The sequence below is a fragment of the Phasianus colchicus genome, chromosome 9 (genome assembly GCF_987193195.1).
Source record: "Phasianus colchicus chromosome 9, bPhaCol1.hap1.1, whole genome shotgun sequence".
Taxonomy (NCBI): Eukaryota; Metazoa; Chordata; class Aves; order Galliformes; family Phasianidae; genus Phasianus; species Phasianus colchicus.
Window position 1 is genome coordinate 28,522,023 of NC_143444.1, and position 19,904 is coordinate 28,541,926.

Below are 19,904 nucleotides of genomic sequence, written 5' to 3' on the forward strand. Positions count from 1 at the left end.
CAGCAGACTGAAATCCTGACCTTTTCCTCCGTTTTTCACACACACATCCTCAGAAATACGCATTTTCTGTGTAACCAACACAATCTACATTTTATCAAGACATTGTTTCATTTACACAAATGTATACGAAATAACACAACCCACCCTTCAGCAAATGTATGTTTTCTTGCTAAGGCATCTGTCATTCCACTTCTCTTACCAGCTTGTTACCATTCCTTATATGTTCAGAGGATAAATGTTTCACCACTTCTAGATGCTCAGATGCAGAAAGGGAACGGTGCCATTTGGACAGAACAGTGCATTACCCTCCTTTTCGAGCAAAATCAACTGTCCATGCAAGGCACAAAGCTGAAAGAATTCAGTCTACCATCTCTATTGATAATGTTATGCCTGTTAGGTACTTCAAGCATTACAGAAATATAACAGCCGTTTGGGAGGAAACCTTTGGGAGTGCAGGGGGAGAAAACACAGCCACGTCCAGTTGGCACGTGCTATGTGACTGTAGCAGTGAGAAAGGGTGACAAGCCTTCTATAGCTCTGGGCAATGGAATAACTCTCCTGATCCAAGCAGCAAAAAATCATGCATTAACATGCAGAAGGCTCACTGTCAACTCTTAACTAGACATCACTTTTATAAACTTGCATAGGAATCAGCCAGAAAAGACAAAAAGGAGGAGATTCAAGTAATGAATGAGATGGATATAAGTGACATTACCACCCTGGTTACTTTAAAACAACCCAACAACAGCAGATCGCTGATGAAATTCACATCCTAAGGGATGTGGCAAACACTACAAGCAATAATAAAGGTCACAGAAACTAAGAACCATACCTTCTTTCCTGCATATAAATAATGAAGATACTTACACTTACAGGTTGACTTTTTGGCACATCATAAACACCTTCCTTCTTTTGGCTGGTAGGAACCTGCAACAGCAAACAGACACTATGGTCACTCTTCCAGCAGGTTTGGTGAAAAGTCAAAGTCTGCAACTGATATTTAAATACAAGGCAGTTGTTTAAGGATGGTATCCTTGACATTCAAGCAGCGATGTTGATGAAGATGGCACTGAAGAAATAGAACATCTATCTGAATTTTTAAAAGCCTAAAACTCAGTAGTGCTCAGAGATGAGATTTTCATTCTCAGTTTAGTTCAGCTGCATGAAATCCAGGTGCATTTGGATCTCTTTCCTACAAAAGTGGTTGCTTAATCATTTTACTTGGGGGTTAGAAGATGGACATGGGAGTTACGATCAGGCCAGAATGTCATCTTCCTCTGTAAAAGAGATCCAGAGCAGCAGTGCAATCAATGAGATGTTTGGCCTATGGCATTTGATATCTTCCTTCCAATTCTTTTAATAATCTAAGTCAAGTGAAGCCACAACATGTATCCCTGCAGTGATTGGGTCCCATGGGCTGCTCTAAGTGATGGTTGGTCACAAATGTGCAATTCTGTAAAGAATTACGACCTGTCAGGGTGTGAGGCTGCACAGCCACTCGCAGCCAGGGAGCTGGAGTCAACAACCTCTCTTGTGGATAGGGACGATGATGATACAATTAAATAAACTAAGTGAGTCAACAGTCATAATTTACACCGTGGGCATTTACATCCTACTCGTGTGAATTCATTTGCTCTGTAATACTGGGCTTAGCATGCCTAAGGACTGCTGTTTTACATATTTATAATTTGCGACTGTATTTCTTCTCCTTCCTAAAAGCACTAAATGCCTATTGTAAATGACACAAGCTAAAAGAACAGTAAAAAAAAACAGAGGCTCTAAATAGACACACGTGCTCCAAGTAAATCGGCGCTGCTTTTCCACTGAACAAAGGCACTCAACCTAAGGTTACATTTCAAACATTTATGAAACCTCATAGGTTAACAGCAGAAATAATCCTACAGATTTGACAGATCCTTTTGTTTTCTAAGACAATAAATACCTTGGAGCTTTGATACGAGCGTAGGTCTATTTTAGGGAAAGCTGAAGGAACTGTTTATTCACAGAGCTGCATAATTATTTCCTAGTTTCTATATCCAAAGGCCTCTCTACTGTTCTACCACCTGCATGCTCACATTTAAGTGTTGAAACTTTAACACAGTGCACATGGAAGAAGCTTTTCAAGAGCAATCAAGAAGCATAAATACAGAACCAGAATGCAATTTATTATTTCATGCACATTTTTAAGACTTCTTTTCTGTTCCTGTCCCAGGAATGACTTGTTTCCCTCAGTTTTCTGAAGGTACTGGTCTTTTCCTCTAAAGCCACGTGTCATATGAGGTATGCGAGACTGGTGAGAATGGAACAATTCAGTCTAATAGAAAAAGGGTCTCTCTTCACAGACTGGTAGGCGACTGTGCAAAACCATGAATACTGTATTTCATAAGTTACTGGAATGCTTAGTCTTCCTTGAAGAGAGGACAAATGCTGTGAGATTAACTATTCATAAACTATAATCGGTATGGAATTTTTATTTTCTCCCTGGAAAGCTTCCCCTGCAGTCATTTTCTTGTTCCTCCTCTCAGCTCTTCTTCATTTTTTCTTTGCTTGCCCATATCAGCATAGTGCTAGAAGCACCGGTGCTGCTGACAGCTCTGCCTCTAGGACAGTTTGCAAACCAGTTTGATGTACTTGCATCTTACAGGAACATGAACACCACAACTCAAAACCCTGGCCTTAGATTGTCATCTCCTTGCAGCACAGATCTTGCCCCTCCATACAGAGCAGTGCTCAACATAAACAATATGAAAATACACAGCAAAATCCCATCCCCATCTCACTATTATAAAACAGACAGGTAAAGAGATGCCATTAAGAAATCTGACACTAGAGAGAAGATAGGTGGATGCTCAGTGATCAATTCAAGCTCAGTGATTAATTCTTGATGGTTGCCTTGATGACCTTGAAGGTATTTTCCAACTTAAATGATTCTAACTAATACATTATGTAGACAGATGGGATTAAAAGAGCAAACAGATGTAGCTTTTGGGATAATGTATCAAAGAAAGGCGGTAGACAGAGAGAGAAGAAAGGAAGTTGAGACCTCCACTATATTAAACAAAACTAGAGATTATCACATTCAGTATTTATCTTCCATCTTCAGCTACTCATTGGGTAGGAATCTCTTCTACCATGGGAGAGTAGAACTTTTTGAGTACCAGCTCTTGGTTGAAAAAAACAGAGCAGAACCAGATTTTGCCAGACTGAGGTGAGGAGCCATGAGGCAACTGAGGATTGGTACCAACCAAAAAACAAAACGACAAAGAGGACCTTTTCCAATTTCCCTTTTAATATAAACCTGGATGGTTCTACATTCGTCAAGACCTTCTAAGAGAAACAATTTTTCTGGTGATCTCAGTGTAAGATGTGGAATCCCAGATTTATAGCAAGCCATGAAGTATGTGGGAACTTGGGAGCCAGTGGCTCTAGGCAAGTCTATGGCAGCTATACTTCAGCATCTGCCCGTTGTGATAGATCACAGAATAAGACCTGCTGGTATCTAATCTCAGCATTTGCTCTTTTCAAGGTATTGCTTGCAGTAAATAAAGAGCAGGACAATGCTAGACTGCATACACCTAGATTATGGTGTATTATTTATCACAGGTATTTTCAGTGCACTTCTGCGTATCTTCTGTGGGAGAAAACACTTCGCATCCCAAGACTGTCAAATGAAACCTTGAACGAGTCTCTGGTGACTTACAGGCCAGTAACCTTGAGATGAGTAACTCACAATCTGTTTCCCATCTTATATTTCCATTTTACGTGAACATCCAATGAGTGCTTCTGTTCTCTAGCTGAGTTCCTGTTCTCTACCCAGCTCCTCAGGATATACATCCTACTTCTTCCACATCCACCAGTCAGCTTTAGATCTGCAAACCCTTGGACTGACAACCCCATTTGTGCTTGCTTTCACTGATACTTCTTCACAACCTCCCTACAAGCTTTGTTTGTGCTCCGGTGAAGAACTATCCGAATTTTCTGTCTGAATGCTGTTATCAATGGAGTTTTGTTTCTAGCACAAAACTGACAACTAAAGTACTCATTTTATAAGAGTTTTTTTTCTGAGAATAGCCAACCTTTCAGCACTATGTGGTAGAAAATATTCAACCTTAGGCAAGCTCTCACTTTGGGAGCCCTGAATGCTTTGCTCTATGGATGTAATGCATACATTATTTTGCACGGCAGGGATGCCACGAAACCTACAGAAACAGGTTATGCAAACTTCACCTTAATGACCCTGTAATGGTGTCTACAAGATTGCTGTTTTCTAATTTTTCATTCTCATTTCCCTTTCCCAATTTAGTTTCTTTCTGTTCTGTTTTACAGCTATTCTACCTGTTCATTTTATTCTATTATCTTCCTACCTCTTCTCATGACTTAATAAACTCTTTTCCTCATTTTTGTTCTTTCCCTGCTCCTGTCTACCTCAAAAAAGCTTCTCCTATTAACAGATCAACCCCTAGCACAGCCAGATGAAATGTTTCATCACTTCTTGGATCTCCTTCCCCTCCATACCAAAAGATTTCCTCAAATCACAGTTTTCTTACAGCATGGAGAGATTTCTGTCTATTTCCAGACTGGTTCCTAGTATGTGATACAGAATGAATTATGTTACATTTTAATAAACGCTGCACTGATCCCTTGTGGAGAAATTGAACGACTAAAGATTATTTTATATTGATTTCAATGCAATTCTTTTGTGAAGAACACGAGCTCGAGCTCTAACATAATATATACACAATGCAAATATTTTCTCTAGTATGGAGGATATCTATTGATAAGTCTTATGTTTTGCTCAGTTGTTATCCTTGCTTAGCCAAAAAATGAAGAAAATAAAATGCCTAAGAATTAATTAGATGGTCTCGATGAAATTTCACTTCAGTTTCTTAGACCAGCTGTAAAAAGTTTCTAAGAATTAAAAGGAGAAAAGAGAACCTACCAATAATCACCTTATATGGTGTGCTCAAAGTTTAAGACCCTTCATAATTTGGCAAAACTTACAGATAAAGTCAATCAAACCTGCAGAAGCTGAACAGACAAACAAATAAATACACGGAGACTGGCAGATTATTCATGTAAGGTCATAAGAATGAAATGTCAGACACTTTTTGTGATGAATGAAAACTAATAAAAGTGAATTATATATGAAATGTGCGTCACTAAATGCTCGCAATTGTTGCAATGAAAACACAGAAGCAGTGATTTTATACCTGATAAATGTTTTCTTCTGTTTCAGGCTCACGGATTGGCTCATGTCCAGCCTCAAACACAATGTACTATTACACCAGCAGCCAGAGAGGAAAAGTCAAAGATGAAACAGAGGGAAAAAGGCAATTTGGAATTCCACATAAAAACACGGGCAGGCATTAAAGAAACAAGTTCAAAGTAAAGGCTGAATGGAACCAGACAACTGGTTTGTTGGAAAGCACAGAGTAAGGTTGTTTCATATTTCATAAACCAGCAGAGAATAGACCTAAATCTCCTCTAATGATCATTAGAGCAGCTTCCTAATTCTTTCTCACTAGGGATACAGCCTGTGGCCCAATATTAATTTTCTGAAGTCAACGTGAATTTTGTCTCTTTTACATAATAGCAATTATTTCCATAAGTATTTATTATCTATGAATAAAAAAGCTAAATCCAAACTGGGAGAATAGGCTGGAGCTCGTGCAACATACCACATGGTGAAAGGCTGCCACAACACTTTTCATCTTCAGGTTCTTGTTTTATAATGAGGAACATATAAAGTAAAACTCCTGATATTATAAAAGCCGAACCGTAATTTAGGGCATCCTAATTCTTCTCATCTTCCTTGAAACACCTTAGACAGTGCTCAATAGTCACTAATGCTTGAATTGGTTTCTTTCAGTGTGCCTCCAACTGGTATTTTTAAGTGGAAGAACACAAAATCTCCACAAAACACAAATCTCAGCACAAAAACACGAGAATGAAATTACATCTTTTTCTTCTTCACACTCAGCAGGATATTGGACATGAATATATTGACATATTTCTGATAATTATCTTTACTCCCAGGCATTTTGCTTGGATGAAACAAGACTTAAGCTACAGATTTATTATTAAATCATAACCCAAAATGCCAACAAGGGAGAGCATTATAACATTAATTCCTCTGTGTTTCTTTTTAACAAATATTCACTTTCTGAATGAAATTCTGGCTGCATAGAAGCCAACAACAAGATGACAATTTATTGCTATAAAAACAAGGTGTCATCTTCCTTATTTTCGACGGAACTCTCTTTTCTGTTAGATAGTGTGTTAAAAAAATAAGGAAATAATGACAAATCTCAGTTGGAAACTTCAAATCTGGACTCGAAAAGTACATTTTAGGAAAGATTCAATCTAATATTTCTATGCAGAAATGCTGTGCTATTACATCTTAATCCCTAAACGGGCTACTTGCTGTAAAATGTAGTCCCTCATGAGATCTATCTCAATACATTTCAAAACATTATGTGAAAGGCTTCGGCTGTGTTGGAAGATAACATATATCTAGTCATTTCTGAAACTCCCAGGTCGTGCAGCTTCAGAAATTACCTGGTATACAGGGTCTTCTACATCTTCTTCCAAAATTGTCTACAGCAAAGTAAGAGGACAGGCAGTAAAAGCAAAGAACATAAACGGCAGAGATAAAAGAACTGTATTCAGAAACTAAAGGACAGCAAAGAACTAAGCAAAATGTGCAGGTAAGTATATAGTTCTCTTTCTTTAGTATGCAAATAAAGTCAAGTTATTCTACAAAGTAACACTATTCTTGTTTCATGAGAGTTTAGCAACCTGTACCTGATTTGATTTGACTTAAATGCATGCATTCAGAAGTTTAACAAATCACCTCTAAAGTTAAAGATGTTAACAGCACGACTTGCAACACAGTGGCCTTCATTCAAGTTTTCAACTAGAAGAAACTCTTGGAAAATGAGCAGGACATTTCAAGTTGCCAAGCATGTTCATCTCACCCAAGGTGACCCCTTTCATCACTGTTTAATCCTACCTCTGAGCTCACCATAGCTCTTAGATTCACATTTTTCATTCAAACCTACCACTGTCAACAAATGCTGAGGATACCCTGTGCCTCTTTGGAGCAATTCTTGGGGATACTTCAAACTGCATTTCTTTTTTTTTGGTGGTAGTCTAAGCTTATGCATGTACCTGGTACACCGCCTGCTCACACTGCTTGTCCTTTTGCGCCTTTTTTTCCATTTCTTCCCTTTGTTTCAGTTCATAGATGAGCTGAAACAGATCTCGCAAGTCCAGAATCACAGGTTCAGCCTACGGAAATAGAAGCAGTGTGAAAGGTTTCTATAGAGGAAAAAACAAAACAAAACAAAACAAACCATCAAGAATAATTGTAAATAGTGAAATATATTATTATTTTTTCTTTTTTTCCAAAATGGTTTCATTACTTGGCCATTTAAGAATATCTAAACAGACTCCAAACACAGAAAGAATCCGAGATGGGCCTCTTGAATGGCTGGTTATGAACACGGCCTTTCAACTGAGCTCTTGGAACAGGTCCAGAGGAGGACCAGAGGGCTGGAGCACCTCTCCTATGAAGAAAGGTTGAGGGAACTGGGCTTGTTTAGATTGGAGAAGGCTCCAGGGAGACCTCATTGTGATCTTCCAGTACTTGAAGGGAGAGTATAAACAGGATGGGGAAGGATGTTTACGAGGGTAGACAGTGATAGGACAAGGGGGAATGGTTTTAAACTGAGACAGGGGAGGTTTAGGTTAGATATCAGGAAGAAGTTTTGCACTCAGAGGGTGGTGAAGCACTGGAACAGGTTGTCCAAGGAGGCTGTGGATGCCCCATCCCTGGAGGCATCCAAGGCCAGGCTGGACGTGGCTCTGGGCAGCCTGGTCTGCTGGTTGGCGACCTGCACATAGCAGGGGGTTGGAATTGGATGAGCATTGTGGTCCTTTTCAACCCAGGCCATTCTATGATTCTGTGATATGATTAGCTATGAAGCCTTCTATGAACTACGATGAAAAAAAAGACAATTATCTGATACTCACTGCCTGGGCTGTTTTTATTGCCACAAATCGATGATTTCCCTCCTTTCCACACACATATCCAAACGCTCGGTGGTCTGTGATATCCTTTGCGATGTACGATATCTCGTGAACTGCGTGGTGGTGCTGTAGTAGCTATTAAAAAAGAAGGAAACACGCAAGAAATACCCATCAAAATGTTCCATTAAATCTGTATCGTTTCCTTCCATCAGTGCTTCACCTGGATCTCAATGCACCTAAGGAATTAAAAACACGAGCATTCCCTGGTGTCAAAATCAATTAACATCTGAACTATTTATGCCTACTCCTTTTTCAAAATCTGGCCAAACGTGACTTATTTTTAATAATTTGACAAAAAAAGCATCAACTGAATATTTTTCTTTGTATCTTCAGGTGAGATATAATTCAATTAACACATATCGCTACCTAATTAGAAGGTAAACAGCCCTTTGTAGGTACAGAATCCCTGTTGGTAGGAATAGGAAGAGAGCACAGCAGCTTCCCACAGAGCAACTCTGAGGACAGACTGCAGGATGAGGGGTGAGAGATCCAATCTCTGCAAATCGACAGCAGGGTCGCTTTATCTCTATAGCACTAAGCAGCAGGTGAGGTTTCACTTAAAGCAGTAAAAGAACTCCAAAAAAGAACAGTAAGCTTGGTGGTGATGGATCAATGGCTGGACCAGATGATCTTAGTGCACTTTTCCAGCCTTAACGACTCTAAGATCCTATGAAGCGTGTTTTGGCCAGACAGCAACACCAGGTACTAGCATCCTTCACACTCTGATATAATTACCATTACCAAAGTAACGTTGAAGCAGTTCTACTCAAAATAATGTCCTTGAAAAGGTTCTCCAACCCAACCTATTAGTTTGAATTCCCACCCTCTGATGTATCGCCCTGCTCCCCACTAATCCAGGGATATTTCTGAGAGCAGGCAAAGCCGCAGAGAATTCTTTTGAGGTCCAGACTCCTGCTGGTTTGGAGAAAAGCACATTTTGAGAAGCAGCGTGGTATCCAGGCAATCTCTAAACAACCGGTTATTTTTAAGAGCTTAAAGAACAATTTAAAATTCAGAACCAGAGAGGATGCGTGCGTATGGAGGAGAAAGGGCCGTGTGCATGTGAGGTAGTGACAGGTAATGTGGCTCCCACAGAACAGGCACGGGAGTTTCAATGGGAAGGCAGCACGTAAGAGGAAGCTGACTACATATAAAACAGCAGACTGGACATATGTCACTTTCATTCCTCATTAAATGACTCCTAACTTCCTAAGATTCTTGTTCTTAGGGAAATGGAAGTTTGATGCTGGCTTTGGGCTGAACATGGCTAAGCTAAAGGTGTGCTCCAGACTTTCACAACGTGTTAAGTGTTCAAAATTAATGATGGGATCTTCCTTAGGTAATACACTGGTATTGATTTACTAGGTTCCTCTGAAAGCACGCTTGCATTCTATCTCTTGCAATGAAATGAAACGTTCCCGTCTCTCTATTCTGCATATGACAAGGGAATGTTATCTCCGTCTCCTATTAAATCTAAGTTCTTTGACATTGCTTTATTGATTGTGAGACAGCGTTTTGCACTGAAATTAAACTGTGATCAGATTCCTTCCTCGTGGAATTAAATTTGAAGACCATTCTACCATGGCAAAAGATCGCCCACAGTGTAAGACAGCAGATGGAGACGCTCCGATTTATTCGGGAACCCTCATTAACTATTGGAAAATTGTTACGCTTGTAATGGTTACCATACCTCATCTACTGCACAAATTAAGTAAAGGTGACTGCAACATCATCCTGCTTCACTGTATGGAGCAGGCAGAGTTTTCTATTTGTTTGAGGGATACTGGCTTGGAACATACACATAAAACGTAACGTTGCATACACATCTGCACCACAATGAAGGTACAAGCACTCCTTTGAAACTATGCCTTCAGAGCTTGATTCATGGACTGTGTCCTTTTTACATTTTCCAGCACTTTCTTCCAAATATTATTTTACGAGTGTCTGACTCTTTGCTCATCATTAAGCAGGAATGACACCTGCTGCAGTTGGTACAGACTCACCACTGTAAAACACCAGGTCAGGACTGCATCATTTTTGTAAAGCCCCTCCCCTCCCCCCCCAGCTCCTCTGGCTCTTTTGTCTTTAGGGTTTTACCACGACTTAATCCTGTCTCTAGTGGGTCAAGAGCCTATAAAGGAGCATTTCATAGCTCAGGGATGTTTATGACACCCCCATATGCACATGCTGCTGGAGTCCATCACAAACTATTTGATGTTTTTATGGCACCTTTGCCGAGTGCTGCCATGAGCCATTTAGCACGCCTTCAGTGAGGTGTGGGATTGGTGGAGGGCTGCACTATGGCAGAACACATTACAGAGAAGACTTAATTTGTACCACGGTTCAATACAGTCAATTAAATATTGCGCAGATTAGAAAGTAATTTAACAATTAAGCTTCAGTTGTTAAATAAATTCACTGTACACAGCTTCCAAATTATTTTAGGTCTCGTGTGACTTTAGTCACTATTGAAAACACTTACGATCTTAAAATGCAAGCACTGACAAAGCCTCGTGTCAGCTAAGTCATGTGCTGCAACAGTTGTTCTTCCCAGGCTAAACCTGATGTCTATATTACATTTTATTCATATGTTCAGATGCCATTTCTTGCTGTTAAAGAAGGAAGTCTGAAATACTTCCTAGGCACCATCCCTAATGCATCAGCCCCTTGTGCTTGGCCCGGTCCCTGCAGCCCAGGAGTATTTTCTCTCCCCTTTGCCACTCCATCTCCTGCTTCTTCTCCTCTCCCCTCACCCCTCCCTGCACATCACATGGAATTGATTTAGCTACTTCTGAGATCTGTAGCATTTCTAATTTCCCTCAGGCTGCTTGGCACCTATCATAAATTTTTTCACCCCTTATCCTCATCTTGTCCCTTTATTTCCATGCCGTAGCCTCCAGTGCCACTAAATCAATTAAGTCAATCAATTAAGTACTTGGAGGGCCTAGCAATCATGTCAAATATGTGAGTTAGATGGCATGAGAAAGTCACTGCTTTACTATCGCTATTCCTCTTTTAATGAGGTTGTCTATTTAGTGAAGCCTGGGGCACACTGTTAAGAGCCACAACAAAAAAATACCCTGTGAGCTGCAAAGCCTCCTGCACACACTGCCCCACCGAATGCAGGAAGCATGCAGCACATAATGGTGTGCCTAGAAGGACAAGTTTCACAGGGTTCTGAGCTGTAAAGCCTCAACCTTGAAATACTAAATGAGGAGCCTTAGGATTTCCAGGCTACCAATGCAAGAATGTGGACAGCCATGGTGAAGCATCCTCTGCATTTGCCCAAAGAAGCTGTGGATACCCCACCCCTGGAGGTGCTTAAGGCCAGGTTGGATGGGGCCCTGGGCAGCCTGATCTGGTGGGAGGCAACCAGCCCAGGAGCTGGATGGTCTTTAAGGTCTATTCCAACCCAAGGCATTGTGTGATTCTGTGATTCCATTCCCATCTATCCACTGCTCAGCCATCTTAATAAACAGCAGTATATTTTGAGTGTCACACCAAGCTCCCCAAGCACCAGTTACCCACCAAACTGCAAAATTCATAATAAAATAACTTCACAGATCTTAGTTTTGGTTATGCTGCTGTCTACCTCGCCCAAGCTCCAATTCACAAAATGTTTGCTCAGATGTGTTTTAAGAAAACACATCCTATACCTTTAGGAAGACAACTGAACAAACACGAAAACCTGAATCTAACAAGGAAAATTACGGTGATGCCTTAACAAGAAGCTTAGCAAGCTAAAAGTGTAACAGCACATTTACTGCGATATACTGCAACACATTAAGTGAAAACAATGAATTGTAAAACATGCGAGCACTTCTGAGATGAATTTCATCTCATTGCTCCCAGAAATGTTAGATTTGTATCGACATGCAGTATAAAAACATCTCACCAGCGCTGTGAGAGTTGCCAAAGCAACAACACAGAGGCAGAACTTGCAGGTTGTTGCCCTTGGTAGCCAAACCAAAGCAGTTAGGGTCTAGCTTCTCCCTTGTGAATTTGTCCTTAATGCTCATTTCCCAGTAGGCAATAGGCTGCTGTAAATCACAGTGCTGCTGCTGTGGTCTCTTCTATTTCCACTGGGCAGATGTTTTTCAAGGCTGTTATCCTTCTGTATTATTTTGGCCCATTTTCCAAAGATGAATCCCGAAATAATATTTGGGCAAGAACAACAATCTAAAGGGGCATCGCAGCACACGCTGCAGGAAGTTTGGAAGGCTGGAATTTGAGTGTGAACGTGACTGAACTCTTCTGCTGAAAGACCAAACGCATGCAAAGTGCTACACAGACAAACGTGAATGGTCCAGCCCTAAATCCTTTACACAAAGCCACTCATGGAGCTTGGGCTGAACAATAAGTTAGGGATTTTCTGCCTCAAAATACAAGAACAGGAGCTAGAAAGGAAAATGTGAGGTGTGTTCTCTGAGACTGAATGTGGCAATAAATAGAAAGAAGTCTGTCTAATCCCTGTGCTGCTTCTGCACAGATTGATTTTGCAGACAATAACCTAAAGAAAGGCTACTCCAAGGGCCAACTCTTAACAGCCATTTCAGAGCACAAGCTTTACAGTAAAAACACATGGCATGAAAAGCACACTTTCAGAGTATACTCAGTTCAAAGCCTGGTCTGTGTAAAGGTGTGTAAAGTTTAATTTCCTCTTAATAAAAACTCTTAAGAGCCATTATCTTCCTGCAGTCGAGGAGACTGGAGCAAAAACAGATTACGTGCCTTGCTCAAGCTCACACAGCACTGTGCAGTTGAATCAGGAAGGACAAAAGTCAGTGAGCACAACTGTATATGTCTAAAGATGAGCAAGTCTTCAAGTGAAGTACTGGGCAGAGCTCAGCCCATACAAGAGCAAGAACTTGGTGAAGGTAGCCAAGGTAACAGCCTGGTTGGTCAGCCACAGGAGGATGACATAAAAGGGTGCTTTGGTCTCCTGTGAAATCTGAACTAATCCTTAACATTTCCTTTGCCTAACAAAAAGTATCCTGCAATTGCCTGTAGGGAAACTGGGGAGTAGGAGCAGAAAATTCTTAGAGAGAGCAAATGTGGGTGCCCTTGTTTGTGCCTTTTGCAATACGCACGTGCCAGAATGCCCAGAAATTGCCTGAATGTTGTCAGAAATGTTCTCCTCACTCCACATTCACAGCATACACTAGTTAGTCAATTAAGTTAGCAGGACTTAACTTTGCCAGCGCAGCAATCTAATGGTGATGAATGGATCTACAATATTGAGCGAGCTGGATATTCCAAGAGCCTAATTTGTGAAAGAGAACACCACTGAGGTAATAAACTTCTGTCTGGCCCTCATAATTTGTAATAATGTCTGACAAAGACCAGATATGAATTTAGTTATTGTTCATTGTCTTCAAAAGCAAATGCTAAGTTGCTCATGCAGAAGATTCATTTATGAGATATACGAACTTAGGAACAAAAAACTGGAATGCATACATGGCCAAACGTGTATCTTCACATCAAAAGCTTTTCAATTTCTTAGTGTACCAGGAATAAAACTAGGTAGCTAAATCTAAAGCCCTTGTCCAATTACTATTAATCCCCAGCTACATTTAAAGCATGCACTTGCAAATATTGTTTTAGGACAAAGAAAATCCTAAAAGGCAAGAAAACATTTCTGTAGAGCTTTTGAAAAACAACTGTGCTACACTAAACCTGTGCTGTTGGACATCCCATGAGTCTTGTATTATTTTCCACAACAAAGAAGGATTTGCACAGGGATACCAGCAAACCCAATCCCTGATTCCAAAGTCAACATCTCCTTTGGGCTCGTCAGCTCAGTAATGCAGTATGCACCTTAACTGCTTGACACAATCTACAGACTGTAACACACTGCTTTACCTTCCCATTTCACTATTTCAGTGTGGTATCCAAATAACAATGCTTGTTTACAGCAATATTATTTCATTCTTTGGATGGCAGCTGGTTCCATGGCCATGATGTGTTTCCAAGGCTGTAAGACATCTGTCTAATTGCATTCTCCGTTAGCACCCACCTCATTGCCTTATGGAAAAGTTATCAAAATTGCCATAAATACACCAACTTTGCCTCTCTATTTCCAAGCCAAAGCTGGCACACAGCCTAAGCACAGCACCTCTGACCATGCCTTGTGTTCTTTCCTGCTACGCTCTGAAGTTCATAAGGTTGTTACTGATAAAATCTTGAATTTGAGGGAGAACAATATTCAGTAATAAGACAATCAGTTTGCTCCAATACTACTGAACCTCCCAGTATTTTTGCTGCATTCATCTTTACAGCCTGTGAATCCCTTCTGAGAGACCTCTACTTTTACAAAGTTCTTTTGTTCCTTCACACCAACATCCTTCACCTCCTGAAATGCTTTTGACATTTTTTCCATACAACTTCTAGTAGCTTTGGAGATATTTTTTGGCTTTAACTGCCTCAGGTCTAAAGTGATTCAGATTTAGTGAGCATTATGACTCACTCTCTTCTTGAGAGCATGTCACAAGGCCATGATTTGAAAAGCTCACTGCTGAAAACCAGCCTCAGATGTTCAAGATTTGTCACACAAACTCTATAATGGAGAGCTTATAACGATCACAAAAATCCCACTAATACTGGCAGTACTAAAATTCAAGTTGTTTTGGAAAGCCATCAAACAGCAACTTTCTTCAATCCTAAGAAACGTCCCAAACTTCTCTGGAACAGGGTAAAAAGACAAGAGGAATTTACTTTATACTTATCTATCTGCCCATCAGGTACTCATACCAATTTAGTAAGATTTCAAGAAGGATGACAGAAAGCATGTGTATGCAGAAGAATGAGAACAGGACACAAGTCTATGAACTCGTGAACTGCGTATAGTGTCGTGTTCCTGAACCAAGAGAAATGAAAGCAATAAAAGCTGAGAAGATCACAAGGCACAATGTTTTGTGTCTTTCAAACACGAAAGCGATTTCATAATCAGAAAGAAACCAAAGCATACAGACAGGAAATCCCACCCATGGTTTCAAATGGCTCAGTCCAGAACTAGACAAAGTTAACTTGGCTCCACTCTTCATTTCTTGTGACTTAAACTTCTGGTAGCCAATGTGTTTGGTTCTAGAGCTAAGATCTTGGAACTCAGAAACAGTACCATCACTCACCGACCCTGCTCGTAAGAATCATTCAGACACTTCATGCTGTTTTATACTCAATCTTCTTACAGCAAAACAGAGGATACCTTTTTCCAAGAGTTACAACTGCAGGAATAAACCAACTTCATAGAATCCCATAAATGTGCCAATCCTTCATTTTGTTCAGGTCCCCCAACAGGCACTTAACCAAGGATATAAAACATCCACAACATGAATGTGTGTATTACCGGAGCCCTGAAGATAAAAATGAAATAAAATCTAAAAGGCAAACCTCAAAGAGACTCTAAAAAAGAACAAAGAACTTTCAAGTAACTTTTGCTTGATTTGGGGTTATTTTTCCTGCAATATCCAGAAGCAGGAATTTCTGGAGGCGCACTCAGCAGTGCCAAGCCCATCGTGTTACAAGAATTCCAACTTTCAATTCAAGCACTAGAGCATTTCATTAGCCCTGGCACCATCCAAAAGAGAGTCCCAAGCTCCCACTTGCACGTTTCCATGCCCAGAGCTGTTTCTTCCCTTCTTGTTGTCCTGCAAAGAAGCTTTCTCCCAACTGAAATCTTCAAAAGCAAACTTGGATTTAACAGCCTGCACACAGCCTTGGCCCAGCACAGAACATGGCTCCACTCCCCCTGCTTTTCTCTCTATTGCCTTCTTCATTACAACTTCTGTGCACGTCTCCTGCTTCCCTTCTCCTACCCCAAACCAAACCTCCTCATGCCTTCATTCTCTGTCCTGCCCAGCACTAAGCCTTGTGCATGCACAGGTCACATTCTCACATGCTGTACACATCAAAATACTTCCAAACACTTCTCATTTTCTTGAAATTTCATGGTTCTCAACAACATTTCCTTCAAAATCTGCAAGAATGTAGCTGCTTGCTTTGCTGGGAGCATAATGATGCAGAATTAGGATGGTAACCATAATGGGTAAAAAGGAACAAAAAGCCAGGTATGTGTGTTTGGTCATTGCTGATAAATAGCAGCATCCTATATATAAAAAGAAGGAAAGCATTTACCTGTCCCCCCAACTGTCAGACTGAACGAAGCTCTTGCTGCCTTCCCTGTAAACACAATGTGATCCTGAGGGCAGAACATTATCCACTGATTTTATTGCCAATAGCGATCTATTACTATCATCTTGAAAACTCGAGCTAACTTTAAAAGTAAACCTTCCTGTAGCTTCCTATCCCATTACGCTGACAGCTAAGGCCATCTGTCTCCCGTGCATTTGACAGCAGCCCATAGGAGAGGTTAAACAACCTGCAAGTTAGTGCAGAAATTCAGGAGCATCACTGGTAGCACTGCTATTACCGGGACAAACAGAAAATTGCAGAGCAGCCTACCAGATGAAATGCACTGAATGGGAAGAAAAAATCATCAGCACACCTGGGGTATAATGCTTCCCAGCCACCTCGAAGGGGAAGGAACACAGGGTTTCAAAGGGAGATGGAACTTTCTGTTATGGCACCTGCTGGAGGTCCCCCACTGCTCTCCAGGGAAGTTTCAGTGCATCCCAGCAGCCTGCCCTATTATTATGTCAGCATTTCTCTTGCTAAATCCTCCACCGAGCAGTTTGAATTCAGCCATTATAATTCTGTGTGTACTGAAAATGGGCCTGCAATTTTTTTCTGGTGTGTAATGCATTAACCTGGCTTAAAAATACCAGTACTTGCAAGCAATCCTCCCCAAGTAAATGCACTTTGGCTGCTTTTCTACCAAAATTGCAGCTGGAAAAAAGGAATGTGGTTGTATCAGTAAGGATTCCTTGTGGCTTTTATATCTGAATTAAAGAAGGACATTGATATTACATGCAAAAAACCCAATAATATATGCAACTTCATACTTTTGAGTTTTTTGCTATGGAATAATACTTCAGTGGAAGGATGCTATTGAGCTCTACTATGAAATAGGATCCATGAGAACAAAAGGTTTTTTGTTGACTCGAAAGTTTTAGTAAAATTCACCTCAAGTTCTGTTTAAGCATGATAAAACATTAAAAACAGATGATATTGGATGTGTTTAAGTAGTAACTGCTACCACAATAGACAGATATCCACCCCCATATGCAATGCAGGCCAATTGGCTATTGGGATTATACATACAGTGAGGTTCCCCATAGCCCCATAACAGAGCATAAGTTCCATCTCCCTTTGAAACCCTGTGTTCCTTCCCCTTCGAGGTGGCTGGGAAGCATAACAGAGCAAAAGTCTCTCCCTTCCTTTAATCCACTTCTGGACACTTGGCTTAAACAACAGGAGGCCACATATAGCCAAATGAGACCACCACCAAGTCATAAAATCTAATTTTCTGCCTTTTTGAAAGCAATCAAGTGTTTATCTTTTCATAGTGAAAAATACAGCTACAACAAATTCCCACAAATTATTTCAGTTTGGATTAAATGCCTAGAATAGCTTTATTTTATCTTCAGTTAGCGTTAAAACATTACAAGGCAATTCCTATGGACATCCACTACAAGAAGGCTGAACTCAGCTGGAGGTTAGAGCATTGCAACGTTCAAACCTCACAACACTGAGATTTATCAATGTGTGAAGTCACACCAGAGTTTTGTCTTTGGGGTTCTTAATTTCACTGTGATGAAACTGTCTTATATATAAGGATTTCATGGCAAATTGTGTTTGTAGAGAATACATCTCCATGAGCTCATGGCTATTAAAAATCCCTTTGGAGCACTCTAAACTTTCTAAACTGTCCAGGGCACGGTTGGGAAGGCCAATAAGAAATGAATTACAGTAGTCAATAAAAGATGTAATTGTAGAAGTAGGTTCTTCTGACATTTACGTTTTGCTAACTGTCAAACGTTATTTATAAAATATATTATTGTTTCCCTTTTAAAGTATCACAAGACTGTAAATACGTTATAAGAAAAATATGCCAGGTTTTTAAGCTCCCTACTTTGCTATTTCCTAATTAGCTTTATTTATCACATGCAAAACAATAAACGCCACAGCTAACATTCATATTTACACGTAGAAAGGAAACTGTGAGGCAATTGGACAGGACCTCAACTAGCCAGACTTCCAAGCATACATGAAAAATTTGACTTTGGTCAACAGGATAACAGCAGGCTCAGGAGCATGGAGCTGAGTGAGTTTCTAGCACAAGAATGGTTTAAGGAGAGATCTGAAATAAAATCAGGGAGTACAGCGTGGATATCTACAAAGAATTCCCTCAAGTATGATGGGTAGAATGGGAAGAGAGTCAGGGTTGTTTATCTGAGAACTGAATAAATGACCGATGAAAGCTGGCTCTGTAGAGTGGCTCCTTGGAAGGGGATGAGGAGTAAGGAGAGCCATTGAGCCTGGAAACAAACACAGACAGGCTACGGGTTGATAAAACAGAGCAGGCAGATTCAGCCTAGGAATGCAAAGAGAACCATGACACGATCAAAAGAATAAGCTGGGGCAGCAATCTTGGCGGCCACGATGGATTTCAAAAATAAAAGTCAATTGTCAAGGATAGAGAAAAGGATAACAATTGAGACGTAAGATGAAGAGAGGCAGAACTGTGTTTTAACTGAAAGCATGACAGTAAGTGCTGTATTTCCAAGCAGTTATGAGGAATCTGAAAGATCTGGAGTTACCCTGGATGTGGCAATCGAAAACAAGGTTGTGTCAAAAAGGCTGCAGAGCTTACAGGCTGAATAATAGATGGTGCTGATGCTTTCCTCAGAACTCAGAAAGGAGGTCAGTGGGAGACCTTTGGGAATCGGGATTAAAATGCTTGTTTCAGCCCTGCTAAGCTTGAACTGATGGGTAAAAGTAGGAGGAGAGGGCTGGCAGGCAGGTCAACACTCAGCACTGGAATCACTTGGCATCACACAATAACCACATTCCTATTTGCAAAGGAAATAATATTGATTAAAACATAGCAGGAGGGAAAAAAAAATGGATCAGGACAGAGTGCAGGGAATATCAGATGAAAACTGCAGGACACAGAGTGAAATGAGAAGCACAGGATTAGATTCCAAAGACGAGAGACATGGAGGCCAGGAGGAAGGACTTAAAAACGATGCCAATGCGACCAGCCACAAAGAGGCCACAGGGATTTTGGGAAGACCAATTTTAAAGAAATGAAAGGGATGAAAGCTTATCTTCGCATGTTCTGTCCTGGATCCAGAGAGGGCTCCAGGAGGGAACCTTCACAACTTTCTGCACATCACCATGTTCCAGCAAACACAAGATGATGAGCTAATCATTACCATCTCTGCAGCTCACTGCAGAGCAAGTACGAAGCAGATAAAAAAGAATTCCTTCCTTTATTTCTATTTTTAAATATTCGGAGATGCTCAGTGAGAGAGACTTGACAGTTTGACATTTCATCTGCTCCAGCACATGTGTTTCAAGGAGTAATTAGAGATCCATAACCATACCTCGATTTCTGGTCAAAGATGCCAGAACCAACAGATTTCCAGTAAAGTCAAGAAGTACCTTTGGTACATTTTAAATGAGGTACCTTCAGCCAACAGTGAGAATTTTCATCTTGCTAAAATTTTCTTTCAGCCAACTTTAGCTGTCCTGTTAGCAATTTATCAGCATAATTAACACTGTTGTTCTCATCAAATGGAGAAGAGTACCCAATACTGGGGATATCAGACACAAAACTGTCATAGCCCCTGATCAACCTGGAAAATGCTTTACAGAAGCCTCAGCAGCCTCTGCAGCAGAAGGTCGAGAGA

General features: G+C 40.5%; 1 protein-coding gene across 3 annotated transcripts in view; it reads right to left on the minus strand.

Annotated features, from left to right (window-relative positions):
• DAB1 (DAB adaptor protein 1) overlaps positions 1–19,904 on the minus strand; it is a 195,579-nt gene that overhangs the window by 28,129 nt on the left and 147,546 nt on the right. For 2 of the 3 annotated variants that reach the window (XM_090146727.1, XM_090146728.1), the window contains 5 exons: positions 8,035–8,166; positions 7,171–7,290; positions 6,559–6,597; positions 5,211–5,276; positions 868–927 (listed from right to left, as the gene is read on the minus strand). In XM_090146727.1, the coding sequence (XP_090002853.1) occupies positions 868–927; positions 5,211–5,276; positions 6,559–6,597; positions 7,171–7,290; positions 8,035–8,166 (417 nt within the window). The remainder of the gene's footprint in view (positions 1–867; positions 928–5,210; positions 5,277–6,558; positions 6,598–7,170; positions 7,291–8,034; positions 8,167–19,904) is intronic. The other variant, XM_090146730.1, reaches the window with a different exon arrangement.